Source organism: Equus quagga, chromosome 15 (assembly GCF_021613505.1).
Source record: "Equus quagga isolate Etosha38 chromosome 15, UCLA_HA_Equagga_1.0, whole genome shotgun sequence".
In the NCBI taxonomy this organism is placed as follows: Eukaryota; Metazoa; Chordata; class Mammalia; order Perissodactyla; family Equidae; genus Equus; species Equus quagga.
The window spans coordinates 64603585-64630581 of NC_060281.1; the positions used below are offsets into that span (position 1 = coordinate 64603585).

General features: G+C 44.5%; 1 protein-coding gene across 4 annotated transcripts in view; it reads right to left on the reverse strand.

The window, feature by feature from the left end:
- Positions 1 to 26997, reverse strand: part of SFSWAP (splicing factor SWAP) — a 79254-nt gene that overhangs the window by 5955 nt on the left and 46302 nt on the right. For 2 of the 4 annotated variants that reach the window (XM_046639364.1, XM_046639367.1), the window contains exons 12-16: positions 26309 to 26539; positions 24890 to 25080; positions 13660 to 13925; positions 8505 to 8660; positions 7028 to 7153 (exon numbers count right to left, since the gene is read on the reverse strand). In XM_046639364.1, the coding sequence (XP_046495320.1) occupies positions 7028 to 7153; positions 8505 to 8660; positions 13660 to 13925; positions 24890 to 25080; positions 26309 to 26539 (970 nt within the window). The remainder of the gene's footprint in view (positions 1 to 7027; positions 7154 to 8504; positions 8661 to 13659; positions 13926 to 24889; positions 25081 to 26308; positions 26540 to 26997) is intronic. The other 2 variants (XM_046639366.1, XM_046639365.1) reach the window with 2 other exon arrangements.

Below are 26997 nucleotides of genomic sequence, written 5' to 3' on the forward strand. Positions count from 1 at the left end.
CTTTTTGCTGAGGAAGACTGGCCCTGAGCTAACATCCATGCCCATCTTCCTCTACTTTTTATAGGTGGGATGCCTGCCACGGCATGGCTTGCCAAGCGGTGCCATGTCCGCACCCGGGATCTGAACTGGTGAACCCCAGGCCACCAAAGTGGAACATGCGAACTTACCTGCTGTGCTGCCAGGCTGGCCCCACTTTTCTCCATTCTGATATCCACATATCCAGTTGTTCAAGCACGTTTTGTTGAAAAGACTTCCCCTTCCTCATGGAATTGCTTCGGCATCTTTGTCAAATATCACCTGGCTACGTAATGCGGGTCTTCTCGTGGACTCCGTTCAGCTCTGTTGCTGTTTCTACACCCTTATGCTCATACGGCAGTCTGTGTTTTTCCCAACTCTACTGAGATATAACATTGTGTAACTTTCAGGCGCACCAACGCACACCGTCTCGATCACTGTAGCCTTCCAGTAAGTCTTGAACTGGTGGTAAAGGTCCCTGCACTCTGCTTTCTTCTTTCAATTGTCTTGGCTACTCTAGGTCCTTTAAGTTCCACACAAGTTACAGAGCTTCAGTTTGCCAATTTCCACGAAAAGCCCGTGGGAATTCCGATGGGATTGCAGTGGACCCACAGATCAGTGTAGGGCAGAGACATCTGAATAACACTGAGCCTTCCAATCCACGAACATGGCTCTCTCTCCATTTATTTAACTTACTTTTGTTACATTTATCCATAGTAGTTTGTTTTTTTGATACTGTTACGAATGGTATTGTTTTTAACTTCATTTTTTGATTGTTCTAGGTTAGTATATACAAATAAACTTACGGATTCCTTAAGGTTTTACACAATTATGTAAAAAGACAGTTGTACTTTTTCCCGTCCATCTGGATGCCTTCTACTTCTCTTTCTTGCCTTGTTTCTGATCTCAGAAGAGCTCAGGCTTCTTCAATAAGTGTGATATTGGCTGTGCATTTTACAAAGTGGCTTTTATCAGACAGAGGAAATTTGCTTCTATCCCCACTTTGCCAAGAGTTTTTTCCCCCTTTTTTCACTTTAATGAATGGGTGATGAATTGTGTTGAATGCTTTTTCTCCATCATTGAGATCACGTTGCTCTTCTTCATTTCTTCAGTGAATTACAATGATTGGTTTTTGAACACTAAAGAATCTTGCATTCGTGAGATAAATCCCACTTGGGCATAAGGTATTTTTACCCCATTAATAAACTGCTGGACTCAAATCAGCTGATATTTTGTTAAGGATTTTTGTATCTATCTTCTTGAGAGTATTGGTTTGTGAACACACATACATACATATGTGTGCACATACACAGGCTCCCCCCCCATACATGTGTGTGTGAGTGTACACACCCACATACTCTGTCGATCTGCTTTAGGAATCAGACTGATGATGGCCTCAAGAGAGGAGTTGGGAAGTGCTCTATCTTCTATTTTCTTTCAAGAGTGTCTATAAAACTGGTATCCCTTCTTTACTGAACATTAGAATTTACTGGTGGAAACTCTCAGGGACTGGAGTTTTGTGGAAAGGTTTTAAATTAATAACTTCAATTTCTTCAGTAGATATGGGGATATTCAGATTGTCTCGTTCTTCTGTCACTTCGGTAGTTTCTGTCTTTCAAGGAATTTGTGCATTTCACCTAAATTGTCAAATTAACTAGAATAAAATTTATTTCCTTATCATCCTTTTCATGTCTGTAAGGTGTGATTGGCCTTGAGCTAACATCTCTTGCCAATGCTCTTTTTATTTTTTTTCTTCTTCCCAAAGTCCCGCAGTACATAGTTGTATATTTTAGTTGTGGGTCCTTCTAGTTGTGGCATGTGGGACGCCACCTCAGCATGGTTGATGAGCGGTGCTAGGTCCGCACCCAGGATCCGAACTGGCAAAACCCTGGGCTGAAGTGGAGAGTGTGAACTTAACCACTTGGCCGCGGGGCCGGCTGCTAGGTCTTTCATTCTTACTCAATCTAAATAAAGATTAATCAATTTTCGATCCTTTTCAAAGGGCTGTCTTTGGTTCCACTGTTGGTCTACTTCTTGTTTCCTTGATTTCTGACCTTTATTAACATTTGGCTTTTACTTTGGGTTCAGTTTCTGCTTCTGTTTTCAGCTTAAGATACAAGATTTGATTGTTGTTTTCAGACTATTTTCCTTTTCTAAAATAAACATTTAAAGCTACTAATTTCCTTCCAAGCACAGGTGCACCCCATTATCATTCATTTCAAAGTATTTTCTACTTTCTCTCATGATTTCTTACTTGACCTATGGGCAATTTAAAAAGTGTTAATATCCAAATACTTGGGCACTTTATAGATATCTTCCTATAGATTTTTATACTTAATGCCATGTGGTAACAAGGGCACATGCTCTGTCACCTGCATCTTTCGGAACTCACTGAGACTGACTGCATGGTGTGGCCGGTGATGTCCGGTGGTACTTCACAAGAATGTGCATCCTCAGCTGTGGCTGCAGGGCTCGGCTGGCTAACGGTTCTGCTCACATTTGCTGTCGCCACACTGTCTTGTTGTCTACCTTTAGTTCTGTCAGATTCTGCTTCAAGCATTTTAAAGCTCTTTTATTCAATGCACACATTTTAAAAACTACGTCCTCACGCGTGGACCCTCTGTCACTAGGAAACGGCCCTCTTAGCACCACTTCTTTAAGTCAACACTGTCTCCCGTTGACACAGCCGTATCACCTTTCTCCTTATTAGCACTTACAACTTTTTCCATCTTTTAAATTTTAACCTATTTGTGTATTCATATGTAAAGTGTTTCTTACAAGCAGCTTAGGTTTTGCTTTTTAATGCAGTCTAAAATCTCTGTCTTTTAACTAGTGTTTTTAATCCACTTATATTTAATTATTTATATGAATGGTGTTAAGTCTGCAATCTTCTTGTTTTCTATTTGTCCACTTGTCCCCCTCCCCAACGTTTCTGCTTTCTTTGGAATTACTGAAATTTTTTGTCTGTTTGTTTTTGGGTTTGGTTTTTCTCCCCAAATCCCCCCAGTACATAGTTGTATATTTTAGTTGTGGGTCCTTCTAGTTGTGGCATGTGGGACGCCGCCTCAGCATGGCTTGATGAACAGTGCCATGTCTGCACCCAAGATCCGAACCAGCAAAACCCTGGGCTGCTGAAGCAGAGCGTGTGAACTTAACCCCTTGCCCACGGCGCCGGCCCTGAAGTATCTTTAAGTTTCTGTTTTATATCCTCCATTGGCTTTTCAGCTACTTTTTTTTAGCAGTTGCTCTAGGGAATTATGATGTGCATCCTTCAATTATAAAAGTCGACTGTGAATTAATAACACGTCATGTAAAAAAAAAAAAAACACGTCATGTATAATGTAAGAACTGTGTGACAAGAGCCAGCAAATATTTATCCCAGGCAAGAATCTATTCACTCACTCAGCAAGTATTTATTGATGTGCCTAGCACAGTGCTAGGGAGTAGGAATTTAATGGCAAAACTCCCATAACTAATCATTTATTATTTGCTGCAATAAAATAACTGGAACATCCTGTTGAAGTGTGCTTTAGCATGATTTGGTCAAACATTCTTATGAAAAACACTTTTACAATGTACTCAAAATACTTTTTATCATTTTGTTGTTTTATATGTTTCCACACTGTACCAAATTTTCCTCTTAAAAATATTCAGTATGCTCAGATCTTGATTTTCAAATACTCACTAAAAGGAACCAGAAATGGCAGACTCCAGGCTGGGCAGAGACAGCACCAGTTAAGACTGGAGCGTCCTACTGTGCTAAAACAGCATGTGCTCAAAGAACAACGGGGCCAAGTGTGAGACAATCACCATCAAATAGAATAATTATGGCAATGGAATACCGCATAAGAAATGAAAAACCAAAACCCACAACCCCAAAGTCCATAGGGATACTAAAACAAAGCCAGGGTGTATGTGTGTGGCTCTTCTTTAGAGAAGGAAGGACAGAACTGGAAAGCCACCATTTGCCATCACTGACATAGAACTGATTCAGGCAGCAGTGGATGCTGAGACCAACAGGCAGAAAGCTGCTGGGAAGAGGGCACTCACACTGTCTCACAGAGCCACCCCACGGTTACTTATCAGGTCAGACATGAAAAGGTACTATTACATGGCGGGTGCAACCTTAACCAAGCAATCAACCTCAGCATCACTGGTAATGGGACAAATGGACACTTGCGTGTCTCCCGGTATGATGCAATGGGAAATCACACACCACCACCTATGTAATGTTCTTGCCAAAATGTCTAACACGAATCTAGCCACGAGGACACAGTAAGACAAATCCAGATTGTGAGATCTTCTATAATCAGCTGGCCTGGACTTGTCAAAGCCATGAAATATACACGCAAAGGAAGGAAGGAGGGAAGGAAGGAAGGAGGGAGGGAGGAAGACAGAGGGACGAAGGAAGAAGGAGGGAAGAAGGGAGTGAGGGAGAGATGGCGGGTGGGAGGGAGGGACAGGAAGAGAGAGAAAAACAGGATGTGGCAAAATGTTACCATTGTTGAATCGAGCTAGGAGTTATATGCATATGAGTGTTCACTGTACTATTTTTTAAAAAATTTTTTAAAAGATTTTATTTTTTTCTTTTTCTCCCCAAAGCCCCCTGGTACATAGTTGTATATTCTTCGTTGTGGGTCCTTCTAGTTGTGGCATGTGGGACGCTGCCTCAGCGTGGTTTGATGAGCAGTGCCATGTCCGTGCCCAGAATTCGAACCAATGAAACACTGGGCTGCCTGCAGCGGAGCGCGCGAGCTTAACCACTTGGCCACGGGGCCAGCCCCCACTGTACTATTTTTTGACAATAAGTTTAAAATTTTCCAGTAAGTTAAAAAATTATCAAAATCAGAAGTCAGTGAGAGCAGCACTCAATGACCAGCTTACAGAAACGATCCTTCAAATCTGGCAGGAGGCACCTTCCCCTGGTCTGGGTGACCTGAGAGAATTAAAGTGACCCTGACTCGGTAGATGAGTTAGTTTACCCGCTGCCACACTAAAGCAGAGACCTCATACCCTCTCTGCATGGAAGGGTGGAGGGCACAGAGTTTGACTGCTGGATCAACTGCTAAGAGATCCTAGTCTGGACTTACAGACAACTCTGGGTTTATAACCAGGACTGAAAAATCAACCAGTAGTTGCACATATATTCACCTCTCCTGGGGTCCAGTGAACCCACCAATTCATGACTCCTTGGCGTCAGGATCAAGGTTTGGTTCCATCTCTCAGGAAAGGGCAGCTTGGCAGTGCAGTAAATTGAAACCTTAACTTCTTTTGTATGACTTATTAAATAAGTTCCAGTGATAACAAAAGTTCTGACGATTCCTAAGATAATCACCTCCTTTTCCTGGGATATCGCTTTTAATGCAAAGGTTAATTTGAGGGCAAAGCAAGAACTCTTCTATTAGGAGAGATCTTCTGCTACAAGGAATTAATTTTAGACCGTGCCCTTTACATATACCCAAGGTGGTGATGAATTTCAAATGTTAAAGGATTACTTGCTCAAGCAATGAAATTGAAAATGGACTTCAGTTCCCTCCTGTTATCCTGGGACAGCCAGGGGTGCTTAGTGCGTTGTGAGGCTCACATGTAATTTATACACAGACAGTCAGTCTGCACATGAAGCCTTCACGGAAATCTATGAGCTTTGCAGTTCCTTTGCTGATTTTTCCGTCTTAAGAAAAAGAGATCACATTTTATCAATTAATAGATCTATCACATAACTGGCCAGATTGCAGAAATACTTTTCCATTAGGAATGCCTTCCAGAGCCCTTCCTGCTGAGGGCGTTGCTGAGAAGAGGCATCTTTGAGGCTGCTCAGCTTGTGTCTTTTGTAGACGGGTGGTATCGGCAATGACTGGGTTCATCTGTCCAAGAGCAGTGCTCTTTACACTTGTATTCAGGATGTGTCCTCTGGAAGGTTCTGGAACCCCAAGTGTCCTGACTCACATGCTCTCAGCAGCACAGTACTATGGAATCTGCGGCTATGACTGCATCTTGCCTTTTCTGGGTGCCTCAGTCACCAGGCAGCGATGCCCCCTGTCCACCTACCAGAGCCAGGGGGCCTGTTAACTCCCGTGCGGGGGCACAAAAATGGAGCACTCCTCACTTTCAGGGAGAATGGAAACACACGAGCCAAGTAACATGAAGCAGCCAGGTGGCACCACACACGCTGGATGCAGTGATTCCCAGAGAGCACCCTCGGCAAGAGGGACACACTTGTTGATAGCACTAATGGAAGCTGCTGTCTACCACTGTACTCCCTGGCTCCGGGTCCCAGCAGGTCATGGAGAGGCACAGATGGCCTGACGTCTTTTCTCGAGTCAGCAGTGGTGGGAGCGCTTTCAGTGTGAGAGGGCAGCCCCCGCAGCGCCTTGGAGTTCTCTCCCCAGGAGGGAGAGTGGGGACCTGGCTTGCCGGGTGTCAAAGGCCCAGACCAGGTGTGAAGGCTCAGGCTTCTGCTTTAAGAAATGTGGCAGCTGGCTTCCCTCACTCTCCTCAACTAAGACAGGTCTTTCCCAGCAGTCAAGGGGTCAGACGACAACTCTCTCCCTGCTCTTAGGCTCCACAAGGACTCTGTGGCCTGGTCAGTCACCTGCCATCTGGCCAGCAGCAGGGCTTCAACTGAGACTCGAACTTCCAATTTTTTTTTTTTATCATTTTTTCCTACACCTCCTTCCCCGTCAACAGGCAAAGGGTGGGGTGCTGTGTGTGGGGGTTCAAAGGGGCAGCTAGACTTGGGGACTGGTGCCAGAGAAAATGTGATCCCAAGCAAGGCTCTACGAGAGCCCCAATGAGCCCACGAGCCTCACGACAGACGGCATCCCGCTTCCAGCACAGCGGAGCTGGCTCTGCTTCCGAGTTCCAACAGTCAAGAAAAGCTGCTAAGAGGACTCCGTACCTGCCAGAGCAGCCGTTCCCCCCGGTTATCTACAGTTCTGTTTTCTAAGCGTGTGTGCAAACTTTCACACTCCCTTCCAGCACCGACTCTGTGTGAAAGCTCACAGATGCCTACCTGGACCGGGTCCGCTTCCTGCTGACTCCAGGGCTGTTGCTCATCCGGTAGGCAGTGGGGACACTTCTTTCTTCCCTCCGTCTCTCAGGAGAGTGAGCTCTTCTCCGAGGGGACCGGGATCGGGACCTGGGCAGAGGAAGATGACGCGTTCAGTTCTGCTGTCGGGTTGGCAGGGTGGAACCTCTATTGCTGAGGCCGTGATCAGACCTCGTCTGAGTCTGCGGGGTGCCAGACAGGTGCCATGGCTGTCCTTTTAGAGGCTCCCCCTCGGCCACACTAATCTAGGACACAGAACTGAATCCAGTCTTGGAGGGAGAAATACTCCTCTCTCTCCCATTGCATAATACGTATTCACACCAACACTAAACTTTTAACCAGTGTACAATTCATTCTGAGGCTGGAGCTGTGTGTTGCTGGTCCAAACGGTCAGTAGCAACTAACTCTCCACAATTCGAAGTCTGATTATGCAATTTCTGGCTAACGCAGGCTGGCTGTCTCTCTTCCTTCCCCTTGCCTTTGCCCATTTTATCTCCCTAAAAATTCTCAGCTCGTGGATGTTTCTATCAGAATTAGGTAAGGAAAGGCAATCAAATTCAAGGGAGTCGTTTCTACTAGTTTTGAATCCTGGTGCAAGAAGAAATTAAAATGTAATGAAGGTGGAGGATTACCTGGACGTTTGTCCTGTTCACATGAATCCTACCTACGGCCTCTGAGCATGAATAATCAATACCAGGCCGTAGGTCTAGTGGCATGAAGCCCAAACCTTCAGTGCAATTAAGAACATGCCGTTCTCATGATAATGTAGTTAAATAATTTCAGTTTATGAGATTTCTTGGATGCAAAGCCATCAATATTTTATTCTTCCTTTTCACGTGCCTGGAAAAAGACTCCTCCTACTCATGCAGTGACATGATCCACACACGGCAACCAAGCCCCACGGACAGCCAGACTCAGAACTCAATGAGACCCTCCTCCACGGGGGCAGGGCCTTAGGGAGGGGTCCCTTAGTGATGGATTAAGGACTTTTATTTTAGTTTTTTGTTCATTCAGTGAAATTATTGTTTCGGTAAGACCTGCAATAAGCAGGAATCTGGAAAAAAAAACAATTTCTTTTCATTCTGTTTCTATGACAACCCACTCAAAAACAATATAAAGAAGAGCAGTTTGATTCTGCCATTTAAAAAAATTCTACATTGAATCATTTTAATTACAATAAAACCCCCAAAACAACACACACTGTTGTTCCAAAGATCAACTTATAATCACATTCCACCCTCTTGCGTCATAGAGAAAACCGAGTCATTCCTGACAAAATACCATAGGCGCGGCATGAGCCTGCTCCAGGATAACTAGCATTGGCTTTCGGCTCTTCTCTAGCATAACTGCTTTTTAGCTTATAAAATGGTTTTCATTTTTTTTTTCCAGACCTTTCCTAAGATTTATATAACAGATTACAAAGGTGAGGTCAGTCAGACACCTTGACATTTTACCAGGTTTTCCCTCAAAAGAGCTCCAGGAGTCAAATCTGTTCGTGGTCGAAGCTGCCTGATAATTGTCTTGCTCTGTTGCTGCTGCCACTGACGAGCTGCTCTGACAGGGCTCCGTGCTCAGTGTCTCGGGGGAGGCTGTGGGTCTGTGATATGGAGGCACACACTTCACATTCAGAATAAAATGTGCTGGGCTGGGTGGTACTAGAACCCTGAAAAAGGCTCTGCTTATCAAAGCTACAGCACCTATGGAACGCTTAAATGCAGAACTCTACAATAAACTCAAAATCAGGAAAAATAAATTAGTTTTTAATGCCTGCAAATTCATAACTTTGAAATACAATACCATCTTGCAGTGGCTATTAGTATTAGATTTCTTTACAGTGAAGTGGCTGTTACCAGTAGATTTCAAGTTATCTGGGAAAAAAGCCCGTCTCAGAATTGGAAGCAGAAAGCTACATCAGATAATTCTTAGGGTCTATTTTAATTAAAGAAGCTCTAATGCTTTTACTCTGTTAATTAGGCTCGTAATAATGCCACCATGACACAGTGCAAGAAACAGAAATTCCACTTTATAAGTAAGTCATATGTATAACATGATCAAAGGTCTTCTTAAAAAGATGAAATAGTTTGAATTAAAAATTTTTCAAGCATAATACAATTCAGATTTTTTTTAATGAATAAACCATAACGGTTTGTTTTCAAATAAAGACATAACGAGACTTTTTATTTGAATTATAGTGGTATTTATAAATAGCTTTTTTCCCCTAACATTTAACCATTTTGTCTAGTCCACTTCCTCCATTCTTGTGAATTTACTACTCACAGTTCTTTCCTGAAACTGAACAAATGAACAGGTGACCTGGCAGCAAGGATCCGGTACTAACCAGCCTGAACAACCAACAGGTTCCCAAGTCTTAGTTCTTCTCAAGTTTGAACTGTGGACCAAACTTTACCCACAAATCCTTCCCGATATCTTAAGGGGCAGTTGGCTCCTGAAGCCTCTCTTTCCCGAACTGTGAATACAGGCAGCCCGCGGTTCTGTCTGGGAGGCTTAGGGCTGATTCCACACCAGCACGCTCAACATCACCTCGTAGGAACGTCCAGCCTCCCCATCCCGCCTTGAAGGAACAGGATCAGGAAATTAAATCAACCATCTTCACTGGCTTGCTGTGCACTTTATCACAGGGAAAAAAGTAAGGAATCACAAATTTCAAACTAAAATACGACCTCTATTTTGTCTGCTTGAGTTCTTTTTGAATGTTAATATAACTGTTAAAAAAAGTCACATTAGGGGGCTAGCCCGGTGGTGCAGCAGTTAAGTTTGCATATTTCACTTCGGTGGCCGGGGGTTTCGCCAGTTTGGATCCTGGGCATGGACCTTGCATCACTCATCAGGCCATGCTGAGGCAGCATCCCACATAGCAGAACTAAGATGGAGCTACAACTAGCATATACAACTATGTACTGGGGGCCTTTGGGGAGAAGAAGAAGAAGAAAAAAAAAGAGTGGCAACAGATGTTAGCTGAGGGCCAATCTTTAAAAAAAAAAGTCCCATTAGTCCCCAGCTCCTGCTCCCCAACCCTGCCCAAGTGAAAGTGGTGAGGGCGCTAACTTCTACGGGACCATGTGCACCCTCCAAACAGGATACCTTCAAATGACGAAATGCAAAGTTCTGTCTAGAATCTCCCCAGATTCAGACAACCCGTAAACACTGACCAACCAACGAAACAAACACCAAAGGTGATCTTATCAAAAGTTTTAAAAACAAACAATCTCAAGCTTTATAGTCTTTTAAGTTTAGTTTAAAAATACCTAAACTGTTAAAACCGAATTTTAATTTTAGGCAGTAAAAAAACTGCACGAGTGCTTCTTCATTCCATTAAGGTAGAGAACCTAACGCGATACAAAAATAGAAAACAAGAGAAAAAAGTCTTATACTTTAATCAGTGTTGATTCAAATTGAAGACACTAAATACTACCTTGTCGTAATCACTATGCTTTCTGAGAAGCAACATCCTCATTCTGAATCTAAAGATTTTTCTACAACTAATTCACCCTTGGAGATCCAGAATCATCTATAATTCAGACATTTGGACAAGTGGGACTTCGACCATATGAATATCATATATATTAACATAAAAATTATTTACGATATAAAAGGCTTGCTAATCTTAACCTTCTATATTTTAGATGGGATTTAGTAATTCGATTTGTTCAACTGCAGTATCCTCCACAAGCAGCAATATTAACAAGGGCACATTTCACTTGGAGCTGGCAGTAGTCTTTTTAAAACAATCGATTAAGTTGTGTCAGGACCAAGAAACAAGTCTGATATGTCCTATGTAGACATTATGTCTGTAATGGGTTATTTTATCTGAAAAGACAGATAGTTAAAGAAAAAATTATGACAGTATCATTAGCAACTTCAATATTTTGGTTAAAATTTAATTATTTTTTACACATCAGCAATTCATATTGCTAAGAACAGCAACCTCTGTCATTTTATAACTGTTGCATTCTAAATTCACTTAGCTCCCTGGAAATTATTAGTGCTGGCAGAGCTTGCACTGAGAAGGCAGGTCTGCAGCCAGCTTAGGAAAAACATAGTCTTACCAAATAAAACTCAGACTTGCTCTGGTCAGCAGTAAAGGCTGAGGCAGGACTCTACAAGGGGAAGGTGAGGAACCGTCAGCTTATCTGACTTATATCCTCAGGGCCCGGAGACCACAGGACGGCTGGACTCTTCCCCACCTCTGACTTGGGACTCAGAGGTGGTCTTGTTTCAAGGCGTGTCATCGTCGTCACATGCTAGCTTTTAAGGCAAAACTGCATGCACAATCAAACACTTTGAAGGTTTCATTTCATATTATTTTTAAAATTTTATAATAAAGTTGTACTTGCCTTGATATTTTATCTAAACTGCAAAATCAAACACCAAAAGTCTGACTTATTGAGTGAACTTAAAATTCAGCCGATTTAACTAAACTCAACTGAAAGTATCATGTGCATATCACCTCAGTGATTGAGATTAAAACAAAGTTGTAAGAGTTATGAAAATACTCTGTTGACAACTAAAATATTTTAACTGTAGATCAAATTAAGGTAAAACTGGTAGTCTACCAGATAGAACTCACACTCAGAAAATTTTTAACAGCTTTTTCTTTTACCTACAAGTTACAAATGAAGGAGTAGGATTTGCTTCTTGCACTTATCAGCATTGAAAATATAAAAATAATATAATACATTTGTATATAAAATACATAACTCTAAATCTATTCTAAAATAAAAAATTAAAAAGTATTAAAATACTAAATAAAATGACACTATATTATTGTCAATAAAAAGCACATAAAGCCTAGCAATTTAAACTTGCAAGTATTAGATAAACACTTCCAGTTCTGAACAGAGATGTCTGGGAAAGCCTGTGGCCACCACACCATCCCTCCTTACTGCTGAGCAGACGGGACACAGTCAGCACGAGACAGCCGCACCCGCTGTGTCTGCTGGACGCACTCGACACTAAAGCGAGTCTCACTTTTCACACTAAGAGAGGCTGTGAGCGGCCTTTATAGTTACCAGGCCCCCAGAGTGGGGATTTACGGACGAATTACACGTTCTTTTGTCTGAGTCCTGGAATAAAGGACGACTGGGAAGAATTTTACTGGGCATGTTATTACTCAGAGGGCCTGTCTAGGCCCATATTATTTATTTCCACTATATAACATCATAAGAGACTTTTTCAAACAAGAAACTTTAAAAAGTTTTGATATTAGATAACAAATTCCTAGGGGCTTTCAAAAATAAAAAATGAAGGGGCTGGCCCAGTGGTGTAGCAGTGAAGTATGCACGCTCCACTTTGGCAGCCCAGGGTTCACCAGTTCGGATCCCAGGTGTGGACCTATACACTGCTTATCAAGCCATGCTGTGGCAGGCGTCCCACATATAAAATAGAGGAAGATGGGCACAGATGTTAGCTCAGGGCCAATCTTCCTCAAAAAAATAAACAAATCAAAGAAAGTCAGCAAAGTTGTTCATTCAATTAAAAAATAAGGGTTTTTTTTGGTGCATGTGTATGTGACGGAACTTTTTGAGGATGAGCAAAAATGCAGATAGCCAAAGATCATATTTATTTATCACGGAGGCAAATCCAATTCCAGTGTAGACAAGTCAGTGTAAACACGTGTCAAGCCTTTAAGGTCTGGTCTGGTCAAAACAGGGAGAGCAGACTGTTTTTAAGATCTATTCAGAGAGGCAAATGGGTACAAGCATGCTTTTTTTAAACATAAAAAGTACAGGGCATCTGCATTTTTCCCGTGGTAAGGAAAGAACTTACACCAGTTATACAAGAAAAACCAGATCAACAGTAGAAGTGTGGTGCTAGAGAGAAACTGAGGAAAGTCAAGTCAACGCTTAGTAACAAATCAAAAGCAAGTTTTAAAACTACAAATTTGCTTTTCAGAACCTCCTGCAAGCCAGTTATTTAAAAAAAAAAAAAAAAAGCTTTACTAAGCACTAAATTCTGTGACCCTTAAAGGTTTTCTTTTTTGTTATTGTTGTTGTCTGAAATGTTAAGCTGCTTTCTCAAAAGCTGGCTCCTCATGAAGGTGGCTTTTGGTTAAATGGTGACTCTTGGTGGGAGGTTTGGAGAAGCAAATTAACTGAGGAACGGATTCGCACCACGGCGTTTCATCCTTTGCAGGCACTTGGAGATGCTGTGCAGAAGGCGAACACAGCGAAGTGGGAAAGATTTCTTCTCCTTTGACATTTACACACTCAAAGGGAATTAGCACGAAAAAGCGCACTCATTCAAACAAACAAAAGACCCCCAACCCTGTGCATTCTTCACACACTCAGCAAACGTGCTAGGCTTGCTTCCAAGACCTGTCAAAATTTAAATAAATCTATTTTTAAAAAACCTGGCAGTGGTTGACGAGCTTTAGGAAAGTTAAGCAAAAAATAAAAAATATCTTGAAACGATCTTATTTGGGGCTGCAGGACGCATCTTTATATGAACATGCACGCAGGTCTGTGCTTACTGGGAGCCGTGCAAGCTCCTCTCTGCCCAGCTCTGCCGGCTACCGGCTGAGGGAGGCTCAGTGCCCACATGAGACCCCCGGCCGCCAGGGCGCCCTGCACACCCACCTCGAGCGCCGCGCTGTCCGATAGGCACTGGGAAGACAATGCTTTGCTTTTGAGTGGGATCTAGACCTGGACTTGGACGATGAATGGTACTTGGGAGAGCGCGATCTTGTTCGAGACCGTTTTTTGTGCTTTTTCTTCTTCTTCTCTTTCTCTTCTTCTCTTGGCGGGTCTTTGCTTTTGCTTGAGGGCCCTTCTGGGGGTTTAATGTCTACAGTCGGCAGAGGTCTGCCTCCAGTCAACAGAGGACAGGGCACAGTGCTGGCGTCCTGGAGACAGAAGAAACGTCTGGATGTTAGTGAAAATAGGACATTTAAAAATGTATATTATATAAAATTTCAACATTGGGGCGCTCACACCAATCATGCAGCAGCATCTCTTAGAGGGGACCACCTCTCTTTCTAGGGCTCTAGAGGCGTCACCCCGGCATCTCAGGGGAGGTGATGGCTCGTCAGAGGCCAGACTCCCTGTGCCGAGTCCCCCAGGCTGCGGCGGCTGCAGCTGATGAGAGGAACGTGGTGCTAAGGACACTGCGTTAGGAAAAGAGCCACGCTTGCTCTTCTATAAATAATTATGACTTTCCACTGAAAAGATTCCTCAAACCTCCAGCATTAGGTTTTTATGAATCTCTGTACCACTTGAAAATAATTTTTAGAGCAGGCCTAAATTAAAAGAGGTTCCTCTTTGATTTTTGTCAAAAGGAAAAAACCTTTCATTCTAATTTGTATCTATGAGTTGACAGATGTTAACTAAACTTATTGTGGTTATCATTTCACAGTCTATGTAAGTCATTACGCTGTACACCTTAAACATATACAGTGCTGGATGTCAGTTAGATCTCAATGAAACTGAAGGAAAAAAGTCAATAATGGCAACCATAAAGAAGGCAATCCCATCAGCACGTCATCTTACTCTGCACATACTAACCTAGCACAGTAGTGCACTGAATAAATATTCATTCACCATAAGAAAAACCTCTTTAACCAAGTATAACAGACACACAGAAGTTTGCATAGATCTTAAATCCATGGCCTGTGAAATTTTCGCAGTAGGACACCAGCACACAGATCAAGAAACAACCACCCTCAGCAGCGTGCGTCACCTCGAGCAATCCCATTTCTAGGAATTTATTCTAGAGACATTCACCTAAGCGTGCAAAATGCACACCTATGGACCCACATCACATGACTTTATAGTGACCAAGAATTACAAACCACCTCAATGACCATCAAGAAGGTACCGGTTCAATACGGTACATCCACATGGTGAAACGGTATTCAACTTTTTAAATGATGTGGTAATCTATTTTTTTTTTTCTTTTTCTCCCCAACCCCCTCTAGTACATAGTTGTATATTTTAGTTGTGGGTCCTTCTAGTTATGGCATGTGGGACGCTACCTCAACATGGCCTGATGAGCGGTGCTATGTCTGTGCCCGGGATGCAAACCGGTGAAACCCCGAAGCAGAGCACACGAACTTAAACCACTCGGCCATGGGGCTGGCCCCATGGGAATCTATTTTTAACAACATAAACAACTGTCCATGTCACATTGTAAATAAAAAAAAATGAGTTTACACAAACAAAACGAAAATCCCCAAAACCCACCACCGTTTTATATTTTCACTGCAGCCATCTACCTTCAGCCCTTCCCCTCATCAGTGAGAAAGGTCTTTCCTCAACTCACTTCAAATGTATTTTAACTACAGCCATTACACACCACCTGCCTCGAGACACACTGGGAAATCTGCAACTTCTCATTTTGTGTCTCACAGGATTCAGCAGTAAGGCTTCTAGGAAACAGCTCATCTGTAATCCTGCGGCTGCTCCTGGGTTCCCTTCTGTCCTCTCCTGCGACAGGCCCACTGGATGAGGGAAAACAACACTTAAGGCAAAGGATTCTCAAAAGCTGGGCTTTTTTTGGAGGCTGGCCCCGTGGCCGAGTGGTTAAGTTCGTGCGCTCTGCTGCAGGCGGCCCAGTGTTTCGTTGGTTCGAATCCTGGGCGTGGACATGGCACTGCTCGTCAAACCACGCTGAGGCAGCGTCCCACATGCCACAACTAGAAGGACCCACAACGAAGAACATACAACTATGTACTGGGGGGCTTTGGTGAGAAAAAGGAAAAAAATAATTAAAAAAAAAAAAGTTGGGCTTTTTTCTATGGCTTTGAGAGGAAAAGCACTGGTGCTCTGGTGGGGCAGGCATCACATGGAGATCTGCTTACCCTTAAGTTAGCTGCTTTATGATCTGAGAGCGATTCTCTGCCCTCCTTTTAGGCTCCCTGCTGTTTAGAGTCACCACACACTATCTTCCACATCTTCTATTCATCGTTCATTGCAAGCAGGGTGGCTCCAAGGGACTGCGTGTGAGAAGCAGCAGGGCTGAGCATCGCTTGGGAACGACGCGCCCTGTTCCCACAGCAGTTTATTCCCACGTAAGACAACTTAGTAACCAGGCACTCCGCTCCAGGGAGGGAAGGACGAGAGACCTTCCAGCATTCCTTACTGGGTCTTCACTCCCCTCCTCCCCACTTAGGGCTCTGCCTAAACCATCTCCAGGGAACCATTTCACCACGGGACAGTTCTTGTGATCAAAAACGTCTTTCTCAGGGGCCAGCCCCGTGGCCGAGTGGTTAAGATCACGCACGCCACTTTCGCAGCCCAGGGTTTCATCGGTTCAGATTCTGGACACGGACATGGCACTGCTCATCAGGCCACGCTGAGGCGGCGTCCCACACAACACAACCAGAAGGATCTACAACTAGAATATACAACTATGTATTGGGGGCTTTGGGGAGAAAGAAAAGAAAAAAAACCCAAGAAGACTGGAAACAGATGTTAGCTCAGGTGCCAATCTTAAAAAAAAAAAGTCTTTCTCACTTTAAATTCTTTCAGTGGAATAAAATTTTTCAGGTTAAATTTTAAAATACTTTGTTGTTATTAAAACAATTCTAACATGTAAACACTCAATAGGAAACCAACCTCTCTAAGAACACCTATTTCCACTAGGACACTAGCTGCAATTTGTCCATAAGCATACATACTAAATGATAGTTTAAATTAAGAATAAAATAAATAAAACGTAGTCAGCTTTATAACTTTAAAGGTTGGAGTAACGGAAAAGCCGGCTAAGCATCTGGCTGACAGGGCCCTCTCCCCGCAATGCAGCGTGTGGCACAGCTCAGACGTGCTGGCTAATAGAGAACTCTGCTGCTGCACAGCCAGAAAAACCAGTTTTTAATGCATTTTTAAAATCCTAATAACTGCAGGCTCTAAATTAGGAGTATACATCGCACGAAAAGTGAGACTGAAGTTGGGGATGAAAGCCACCATGCAGATTTCCTGTGCGGTCACACACGGGGCCTCTCTGAACGCTGAGTCAGCGGTGGAGCCCCCACTAAGCAGAGGCAGTCAGAGCCACTGCGAATCCTTTCTGAAACCAGGCACGGGGGATTTCCCCGGCAAACAGAGAGAGCCCATCTTAGGGAGAACTGAGACATATTTCCCCTCCTTATATAAGTGGCCCACTCTGTGCTGAGGGAGAAGAAACACAGGATTGCTGGCTTTTTCTCTTGGAAAGTCCACTTTCTTTATCTTGGCACATGAACAGAACCACTGCACTAATTATCACGATAACGTGCTGCAGTAAGAGGAGGAGAGATGGAAAAGTGTGGCCCCTGATGGACATCTGTGAAAGGAGGACAAGACGATGGACGGGGCGCTGCAGAAGGCCGGTCCACACCTGGAGAGGGTGAGTGGCAGCTCATTAGCTGAGTTTCTACGTATACTTTTATTGCCAACCTGATGATTTGTATCTCTGAACTTTTACTGCTTCTTTTGCCTTTATCCTGACTAATGCCTGTCATTAGTAAACGCTTATTCCACCACTGTGGTTAAAGTGTAGGACTCCATTTTGAGGAAAGGGGATAATCGAATCAACATTTTCAAAATATAATCTGTAGTCAAGTCATGGGATCTATTTACTCTAATAAAATGATTATCATTCACATTAAAGTGAAAACCAGCAACGGTGGTGGCCTTTCCCAGGCTGAATTAAGATAATTTGCTGTGATGACCTCGCTTTTTTCCAGCTTAGAAATACTAAGGGATATTTTAAAACCCAGCAATTAGACTTGAGAACAAGAAAATAAAAGATGGCAAATGCCATGTGCCCAGTCGCAGGCACCCAACAGTGGCCCCCAGGCACGGACTCCAGGGGCCGGCTCTGTCTGTACCAGCACATTGCAGGGGACCTGACAAGGACTTCCCCACACGGCACCACTTCTGAAACTGCGAGGCCGCCGTGCACTTAGGACCGGCAGTGCGTTTCTTTTAAGATACTTCCTGACGCACCCCAAAACCCAGGGCACAGGCTCTCACAACAGCGGGCACCACAGTGATCCGAGTTTTGCAGGGGAGGAAAGAGGCTCAGGTCACACCCTTCAAGCAGGTCACCAGCAGCCTGTGGAGGAGCTGACGTTAGCCCAAAGGCATGCCTCTGCCCAGAGAGCAAGCGCTGGCACAGACGGTCTAAAAACAACGCACCATCTGAAGAGATGTCAGGCCACGCCCGCACTGCGCGGACAGGACGGCGGCGACGGTGGGCTGCGGGAGCTCTACGCTAAGGCTTGTGAGCTCTAACCAAACGCGAGCAGAAGGGCATGGGCCACCCGAGGTCTAAACAGGGGTGCTCAGAGTAAGATTTCCCATTACGTCTGTCCTGGGGTGCAGCCTAGCACTTGGGACACTAAAGGACAGGAGCGCATGACCAGCCTTTCCAGCACTGAAGGTATTCCTGCGTCCACAGCTAGGAGAGGCTGGGGCGAATTCAAGCAACACGGAAGACGGCGCTCAACTGCAGGAAGTGTATTTCATGGACATTTATAATGACATGAGCCATGGAACTGTTTCAGGAAAACATAAGTAGGGTTGTTTAGACAAGTGCAGTGGACATCTGTTCTTTCTGCAGCCCAGCCCCCGCTCCCTACTGTGCAAATACTGTGGGCGATGGTCCTTTCTGTCCTCTCAATCCATGAATTCCAAATGAAGCTCACTCCATCTGGAGCAGGAGATGGACCAGAACATTCCACCCTCCCTGACTGTCATGCTATGTTGAGGGAGAAGCACATGACCCAAGTCAGGCTGGTCAGGGTCAGTGAGATTCAATCTTAGGACTTCTGCCTGGGCAGGGTGAGGCCCCTCTCCTCCCTGGTGCAGGGTATGAACGATGAGGTGAGCCAGGGTCTGTGGGAAGCAGAGCTGGAGAATGCAGCCAGTAGGGGAAGCTAAGCCTGGTGACGAATCCTCGAGACATTTCATGAGGCCCCAGTGAGCTGCACCACCCTCGCAGCTCAGAAGAGCTGGGCCCAGCTAGGTACTGGTTTTGCTGAAGCCCTCTGGGGACAGCGGAGCAGGTTTTTAACATGTGCAATCAAAGCCCTGACTGATACAGCAATCCAGACTTTCACACCACTGGAAAAAAAGAATACGCAACTAGCTATTTAATCTAGACCTTGCTGCAATGATGGAAACATTCTGTATCTGCGCTGTCCACTGCAGTTGGTTACTGGCCGTGTGTGGCCACTGAGCACTTGACATGTGGCTAGTATGATTATGGACTTGAATTTTACTTAATTTTAATTAAGTTAAATTTAAATTGTCATGTGTGGCTAATGGCTACCATATTGGACAGTGCGTATCTTGAAAAATAACTTTCAGTGTAAATGCTATTTCTGGCTTAACTAGAAAGAATCTCAGTTGCCCTGCCAATTTACACGGTATATATGAATAACCTGGAAGACAAACAGTCATTGCTGAGTCAAAACCCTGCCCTCCCAGTCGCACAGCTCCTTATTTGGCTTGAAGGCGCCCAGCTGAACCCTCTGCACACGCGAGTGGTGTGACGGGTGAGAAGCTGGCTGACACGCCTGCAGGAGGCAGGGAAACAGCTCCGCGTACTGACCAGTGCCAAACGAGCAGAGCTGCCTTTTTGGGATGGAATGTTAATGTTTCAGCAAAAATGATCAAAGCACAAATCATCATAGGGAAGAAGAGGACAGAGGTTGGTCTGAGTAGTGTTTGGGGGAGATCAGGGAGGAACTTCTGGAAAACTAGTCATTTATGAGAGTATTTAAAAACTTACTGCCCCTCACTTTAATAACACTGAAAATAATTAATATTGATCAGTTCTTTAATCACAATGAAGTATTTCCCAACAAATTAGCACACAAACTAACAACTATTATTTCCTGCTGTGGGAAAATGAATTGCTCTAAAGCAGACTAACATGTATTTTAAAACAAACTCTTATTTGTGAAGCGACACTACAGTGACTACAAAATGGGATAACTATACAGAAGACTCGGCATGTTTTTATAAGTTCGAAATTTCAGACTTTGAAATGCATCCACTAAAACTACATTTCCAAATCTCTATCCACTGCTGCCAGTCACGAGTCACCCAGTCGACCCTACAAAGCAATCCAATCGCCAGGATCTTACTGCCGACGCTTTTTTCAAGACGACTCTGTGACTCCTGTGCTGTCATCACCCACCCTCACTCTAATCAGCCCGTGCCCAGGTGGAGTGCTCTCCCTGCCATTTTGCCTCTGCCTCCATCTATCCCATGAGCTGGCCAGGGCCACACTCTTCCCATGGAAATGCTTTTAGCTCGCCAGTGTCCCACGCTCTCCCAAACCTCTCCCACACTGCCACCCTAGTTGAGCATTCTCCGAAGACTCTTCGGGGCAGGGTCATGGTAATCACGGCTGCCTGAGCAGGCTTCACCCACCTCCACCCCCTGTGGGTCTTTGGCCCTGGAATGCCCTCGCTCTTCTGTCACCTCTCCAAAGTATCCAGGCCCACTACAAACTCCTCCCTCTGAGGGAGGGGGCTGCAGGCCCTGTGCCACCTCTGCCCTCCTGGAGGCCGCAGCCATCACTCGTGTCTATTCAGAGCTGCCCTGTGCCCCACAGGCCTGTGCTGGTGGGAATGCTCAGGTGCGAATGCCAACCATGCAAATGTGATGTTATGGTCAGTGGATAAGAAACAGGCCTCGGCACCTTGAATATAACAGAGGCTCAACAAATACGGGTTGATTTTTGTTCCCATTTCCTTTTCAAACTCTGGTTGGACCTGTAAGCTTGGCAGAATCACTAATTATTAGAAAAAATTACTGTTATCTAAAAAAAAATCCTCCAGTCTGTTGTTGCTACAAAAACGACAGCATGATGACTCCAAAGGGACTCAATTCAAGACTTGTGATTTCTTTCCTTGGGGATTAAGAACACACACACAGACACACAGACACACACACACACACAACAGATACACACACACAGACACACACACAGACACAACAGACACAGACACACACACAGACACAGACACACAAACACACACACAGACACACACAGACACACACACAGACACAGACACACAGAGACACACACACACACACACCAAAAACGGATTTCTATGTACTGCTCGTGAACATGCTTTTATATGTTTTACATACTGCTTAAAAACAACATACTGTTGATATCTGTCCATGTCAATACACACACTTTAAGGTTTCATTTAAAGTTACACCTGAATATGTAAAATCACTTCTCTTAACAAACAGACCAATGGAACCATACAGACAGGAGTGCCGAAACAGCTAGTACAAATGGGAGTCTGGTAGATAAAAAAGGAGGTCCTTTATAGCAGTGGGAAAGATGGGTGACTCAGTGAATTGTGTTATCTCTAGGTATATGCTCCTCAAACTGAAACAAATTCCAAGTGGGGCAGATTAAAATGGGCAACGACGAAACGTGTTTGCAATACTGGTGACAAAGAGCCAACACAAAATAGCAGAGATGAGGACAGAAAGTGGGAGGAAGACGAGTGAAGGCTATGAAGGCAGTTCATGGGGGTGGGGGGATAAAAATGCCATGAAAACCATGAAAAGTTACTCAATATCACTTACAATCAAAACATGTAAGTTAAACCAAATGTATCCTTGTTCCACCTATCAGACTGACAAGAGTTACAGGCTGATGGTAACCAATGTTGGTAGAAGCATGAGGAAATAGTTACTTTCACAACCCATGGAGATGGACAAAAACTGCTGCAATCGTTCAGGGACTAATTTAGCAGTATCTAAAATTACAGAAGCTATTCCACGGTCGGGGATGTACCCTACGGATACACTCACTGATGTGAGTGCACAAGGCAGGAAACAGGCTTAAAACAGCATTGTTGACAAGTCACCCCCTAGGACAGCTGTGTCCCCACTGGCGGGAAGGGGAGCCAGTCACGGCCAGACAGGGCTTGATTTAAGGGTTGATTTACGAAAGGGTTGACAGCCACTCATCCAGTCAACATTTACCAAGTGCCCATAACACACCAAGCACTACCCTGACACGGATAGAAATGAAAAATTGAGATGCCAGAATACTGAATAGGGTATGGTCCTATTATCGTAATATTTTAAACCTATACATAGATTTTTTTTTCCCTCAAGAATACACAAGAAACAAAATGTGGTATACATATCCAATGGAGTATTATTCACCTTAAAAAGGAAGGACATTCTGTGAAGTGAAATAAGGCACCCACAGAAGGACAAATCCTGTACAGTCTACTTACATGAGGTCCCTAGAGAATCACATTCATGGAGACTGAGAGTGGAAGACGGACACCAGGGGCGGGGGGAGGGGGGTGTCAGTGTTTAATGGGGCCAGAGCTTCGGTCTGGGAGATGAAGAGTCCTGAAGATGGATGGTGGAGCTGGCTGCACAACACTGTGAATGGACCTAATGCCCCTGAACTATACACTTAAAAAGGGTTAAAATGGTAAACTGTATGTAAGTCTATTTTACACACACACACAAAATAAATGAAAAATTGCTATTTTCACAGGAATTAAAAAAAAGTACATAAGAAGGAAAAGAGTTTTACTCTTCATTTCATACCTTTCTCTAGCATTTGAACTTTTAAAACCACATGCATACATCATTTTTATAAAAAGCAAAGTAAGAACAGATAGTGCTCTCTTAATGGCAGATATGCTACAGGATGACAGCAAAATCCTGCAGGTTTTGAGCCAGACCTTCTGAACAGTGCCCCAATGCTGTCCTGCACATGTCTGCTTAGTTGGATCCAGGTGCCCCCAGCTCCCACCGGGCCGACCCCCTCTTCTCCTCACCCTGGGTGCGAGGGGGCCACCCTACCAAATCTCAAGTGCCTTGGATGCTAAAATTTTACACCTGTGCAGCAGGATCAGATGTACCAGCATCTGAGTAAAGTGCACACAGAATAGTCAACGAAGCCAGGTAACCTGTCCCCAGAAGCTGCTGTAGTCTGAAGGTATTTTTGAGTGTGAATCTCATTTATGACAATTGCAATTCAACTATTTTTGTTTCAAGGCAATTAAAGATGTTTATCATCATCTGCTACTACCATGACATTTTTGTTATTAGTTTAGTAGCTACAATCTCTGCCACTAGATATCCAGGAAGATCGACCCAGTGATTTGAATAGAAGCAGAGACACTCATTTCTATGTATTATAGATTCAAAACACATGCTTGAAAACAAGAAAGGTGGGAGAGGCCACATATAGAGATAAATGGGATAAAAGCATCGGTTGCAGTCTCTCTTGTGTTTATAAGAAAACATTCTGGTGGCTGCGGTGAGGCAGTACAGGAGACTGGGAGAGGCTGGATTATGACGAGTGACTGTGGCGGCCACTGGGTTTTCGTTAAACATCAGTTCATTAGACCATACAGATGCAACCACGTAATATACTTGGGTAAAGTGTCAGTATATGCAGATGTCCTTATTTAAGCCCTTTATGCACTGCACAAACGACACCAAAGCAATGCAGGAAAATCAAGGCCCATTCCCACCCTCCCACGTGACACCTCCTCTGCTTTCTCCAGTTCCCTGCCCCTTGCTATATGCAGAATGTCTATGGCTGTAACCATAAAAGTGGAGATATTTTATATCCTGCCTCTCCCCCTTTTCCTATCAAAAACATTTTTCTTGCTGTTTCAGCAGTGCTGGTGCTCAGTTTGAGCTGCTGCATACTGCACTCCCAATCGGTGCACAGGTCTTTCCGCGCCTCTCTCAGCTTCAGCCGGGACTGCTACACTGAGGCCCCAACGATGCAGCTGCCTCTGGAAGCGGTGCAGAGCCAAGCGGAGGTGGCGGTGTCCTGGCGGGTTGGCGGGAGTCTCCCCAACCCTGGGTGGTGGAGGCCAGAAAGAGGACAGGCTCACGAGAAACTTTCAGGGCTGGTGCTGGAGGAGCAGCTTGGAGCACCCAGAAGGAGAGCCGCAGCGACCAGTCCCCCACATTGATAAGCCCACAACTGATAAGATCTCACAACAGCTGACACTCACTGCTCGCCTCGATCTAATCCAGCTATTATTTTTGAGGCCTCCTGACAGATTTGAGAGAATTTCAGACTGATTCCTGAGGCAAGAAAGCTGATTCGGCCTTCAACAGAATGCCGAAAATCTGAACTCAGAATGCTGACTTCCACGGAAAAACAATAAACAAAGCAGCTACATGCAGCAAAAATCAGTTCTGAATAGTGGCTCTAGACTCTTAAAAATGTCAACGTAATTGAAGTAAAAAAAGTGCAGGGAGAAGACAGACACAACAGACACTCTGGGGACCCCTGGAGAAGTCTTGGGCTGTGTTCTGGCAGCCTCGCTCCGACCCGTCTCAAGGGAGAAAATGGGCCAGAGGGGCTAAGTCCTGTGACACAGTACAGGAAGTAGCCGTGAGGATTCGACCCCTCTGATGAGAAGACGACAGTGAGATGAGAAGATCTCAGTTTTCTTCTAATCAAAGTACTGGTATTGACTAGAGCTCCTTGTGAGCACCTCTGCCATGACTGAGTGTGAGCTGGACCACGCTCCAGCCAGGCTGCCCCAGGCCTGATGCGATCCCACACAGGGAAGCTCTCCCCCAGGGCCCACAAGGGCAGCCATAGAACAGAGGTTCTCAACTTGGGCCCAGAGGCCTGAGTGTCTGAAACTGCACTCAGCATTTGGTGTGTATGTACATTTACGGGGAGTTTTCAGGAGGTTCTTCCTGACCCCAGCTATACAGCAGAAGCGTGCACTCTCACGCAGGAGAGCGGGGTCTGCTACCAGCCTTTCCTCAGGCTGCAGAACTCCACACACTCATCCTCACCCCACCCGCGCTCACCCACATCGCTGAGGTGGACCTACGTTAAGCTCACCTCTACGCTGAAGGGATTCTCCTCGGCTTTTCCAGCTTCAGCTTCTGGCAGAGGATTTTTCAAGGTCTGTAAAAATAAAGCCGCTTTCCTCTTGCGCTCTGCCTGGAGCTGCTTCTCCTTGGACTCCTTGGACGCCTGCGCTAGCTTCTCCCTGGCGGCAGCTGCGAGCCGGTCCTCCAGCTTTTGCTTTGCTTAAGAAGTAAACAAAGAAAAAAGTGCCCTTTAGAGCAAGCAGTGTTTTATAAATATCTTGTTATCTGAATTTTCACAGGCAGTGAAAGGGTCATGAAACACAGTGCCATTATTTTATAAGAGCAATATGATACAAATTTCAGGACAGGTAAACAAATCAGGCAAACTGAATTTTGAGAGAATTAGTTTACAACGCTTGTTAGTATTTTTTATATTTCACTTTCAAAATCAAAGTCAGAAGGTTGACAGGATCCCATACCAATGAAAGCTGGAATAATGAAAACCTCAGAAACAGCGCTCATACACGTGTCCAAAATATTCATACCAGGTAATGAACACTTTACGAAGCGCTTTATTCCAAATGATCCAACACTTCGTTCAGTTTATACATGGTGAGTGCAGATTCAGATACACACACACGAACAAAAATGTGCTTAGGGAGAGCAACTACAGCACACTGCAAGTTCTCAATAGTAAGGCATCCTGTGGTTAAAAAAGTACCTTCTATAAGTGTTGCTTGATCTGTTTGTGTATACACAGAAAAAAGCAATTTACAAAAACCAGTCAGAAGAGAGAAAACCACAAACACGTTTTTTTTTTTCTGCTTTATCTCCCCAAACCCGCCGTACATAGTTGTATATCTTAGTTGCAGCTCCTTCTAGTTGTTATAATCGTTAAGTAACTACTTTAGTGCAGAATATAATTTATTTTGGAGTAGGAGTGGAGGACTATAAGATGTTCCCCACAAATGCTGCTGGCCATGTGTCAGAGGCATGTGGTGGCCACGCTGACCCATGAAGATGAGCCACTACCTGGAAACCAGGTCGGGGCCTGCGTCATCTTCAGGGGTCCAGTGGTTCCGCTGGGAGAGAGCCTCACAAAACGGCATCTCCTAGTTCGGTACATTAACCCAAGCTGGCAACACAGGCTAACCATTAGCCCCAAGGCTGCCATGAAAGTGCAAAGGGCTCCTCCCTGAAAGCACTCTCGCCAGCTTGTTTCTCTGAAAACAAACTGCCCACGGCACTGCATCTGATGCTTAATGAAGAGTAGTGCTCATTCCTCTAACAGAACTTTCCAAAGGCACAAAAACATCACAACTCCCAAAAGGTTCTAATTTCCAAAGGCTGGAGAATCTAGCTGGCAGTCTCAGTGTTTTTGGCTTAGTAGGTTAATCTCGTATTTACGTACTTCTCTCCTTTCAAGAAGTTTAAAACATCGACAAACCTTGCTTTGCTTCTAGCTCCTCCTGGGTCAGCTGAGGCCGCTTCTCCTCCGCGACTGCACAGGGTGGGGCCACTGCCGGAGCAGTGTTCGCAGCACTGCTACAACTTTCTTGGCCTTCTTTGCTTTCTTCATCATCATCACTGTCATCATCTAGCTTAACACGGTTTTTTTCCAGGGGAAGCAGATCATTTTCTTTGGCTTTGATTGCAAAGCTTATTGGAGCAAACGAAGCTATCGAGCAAAGGTGAAAATGGTAATACATTTTTAGGTAACTGGAAGCACAGGGTTGAAGTCCTCATGGGCCCCACCATCCACAGGAGCATCAGCTGGTGGGAGTGACGTCTCAAGTGGAGCCACATCTTACGCAAAGGGAGGTTCTAGGGGCAGTGAGCAATGCCTGTGTTGTCAAATGGGGGCTGTTTCAATGCACACTGCATGCAGTGTGGCTGGGGCTAGCTCACACGTGACGTCCACACGAAGCAAAGCCTGATGGAGGGAAGTGCACAGGGCAGCTCCATCTCGGGCCATGTCAGAGCTGCACACGCTGAGTGCAAGCCGAGGTCAGTGCATTTGTAAATGGTCAGTTCTTATCGGTGTTTTCCTTCTTTTTCTGGGCTCAGCACATACTTGAATTGGCATAACTTAAGAAGGCATATGATGTGACTCCATTATAAAAAGGTATCTTTAAA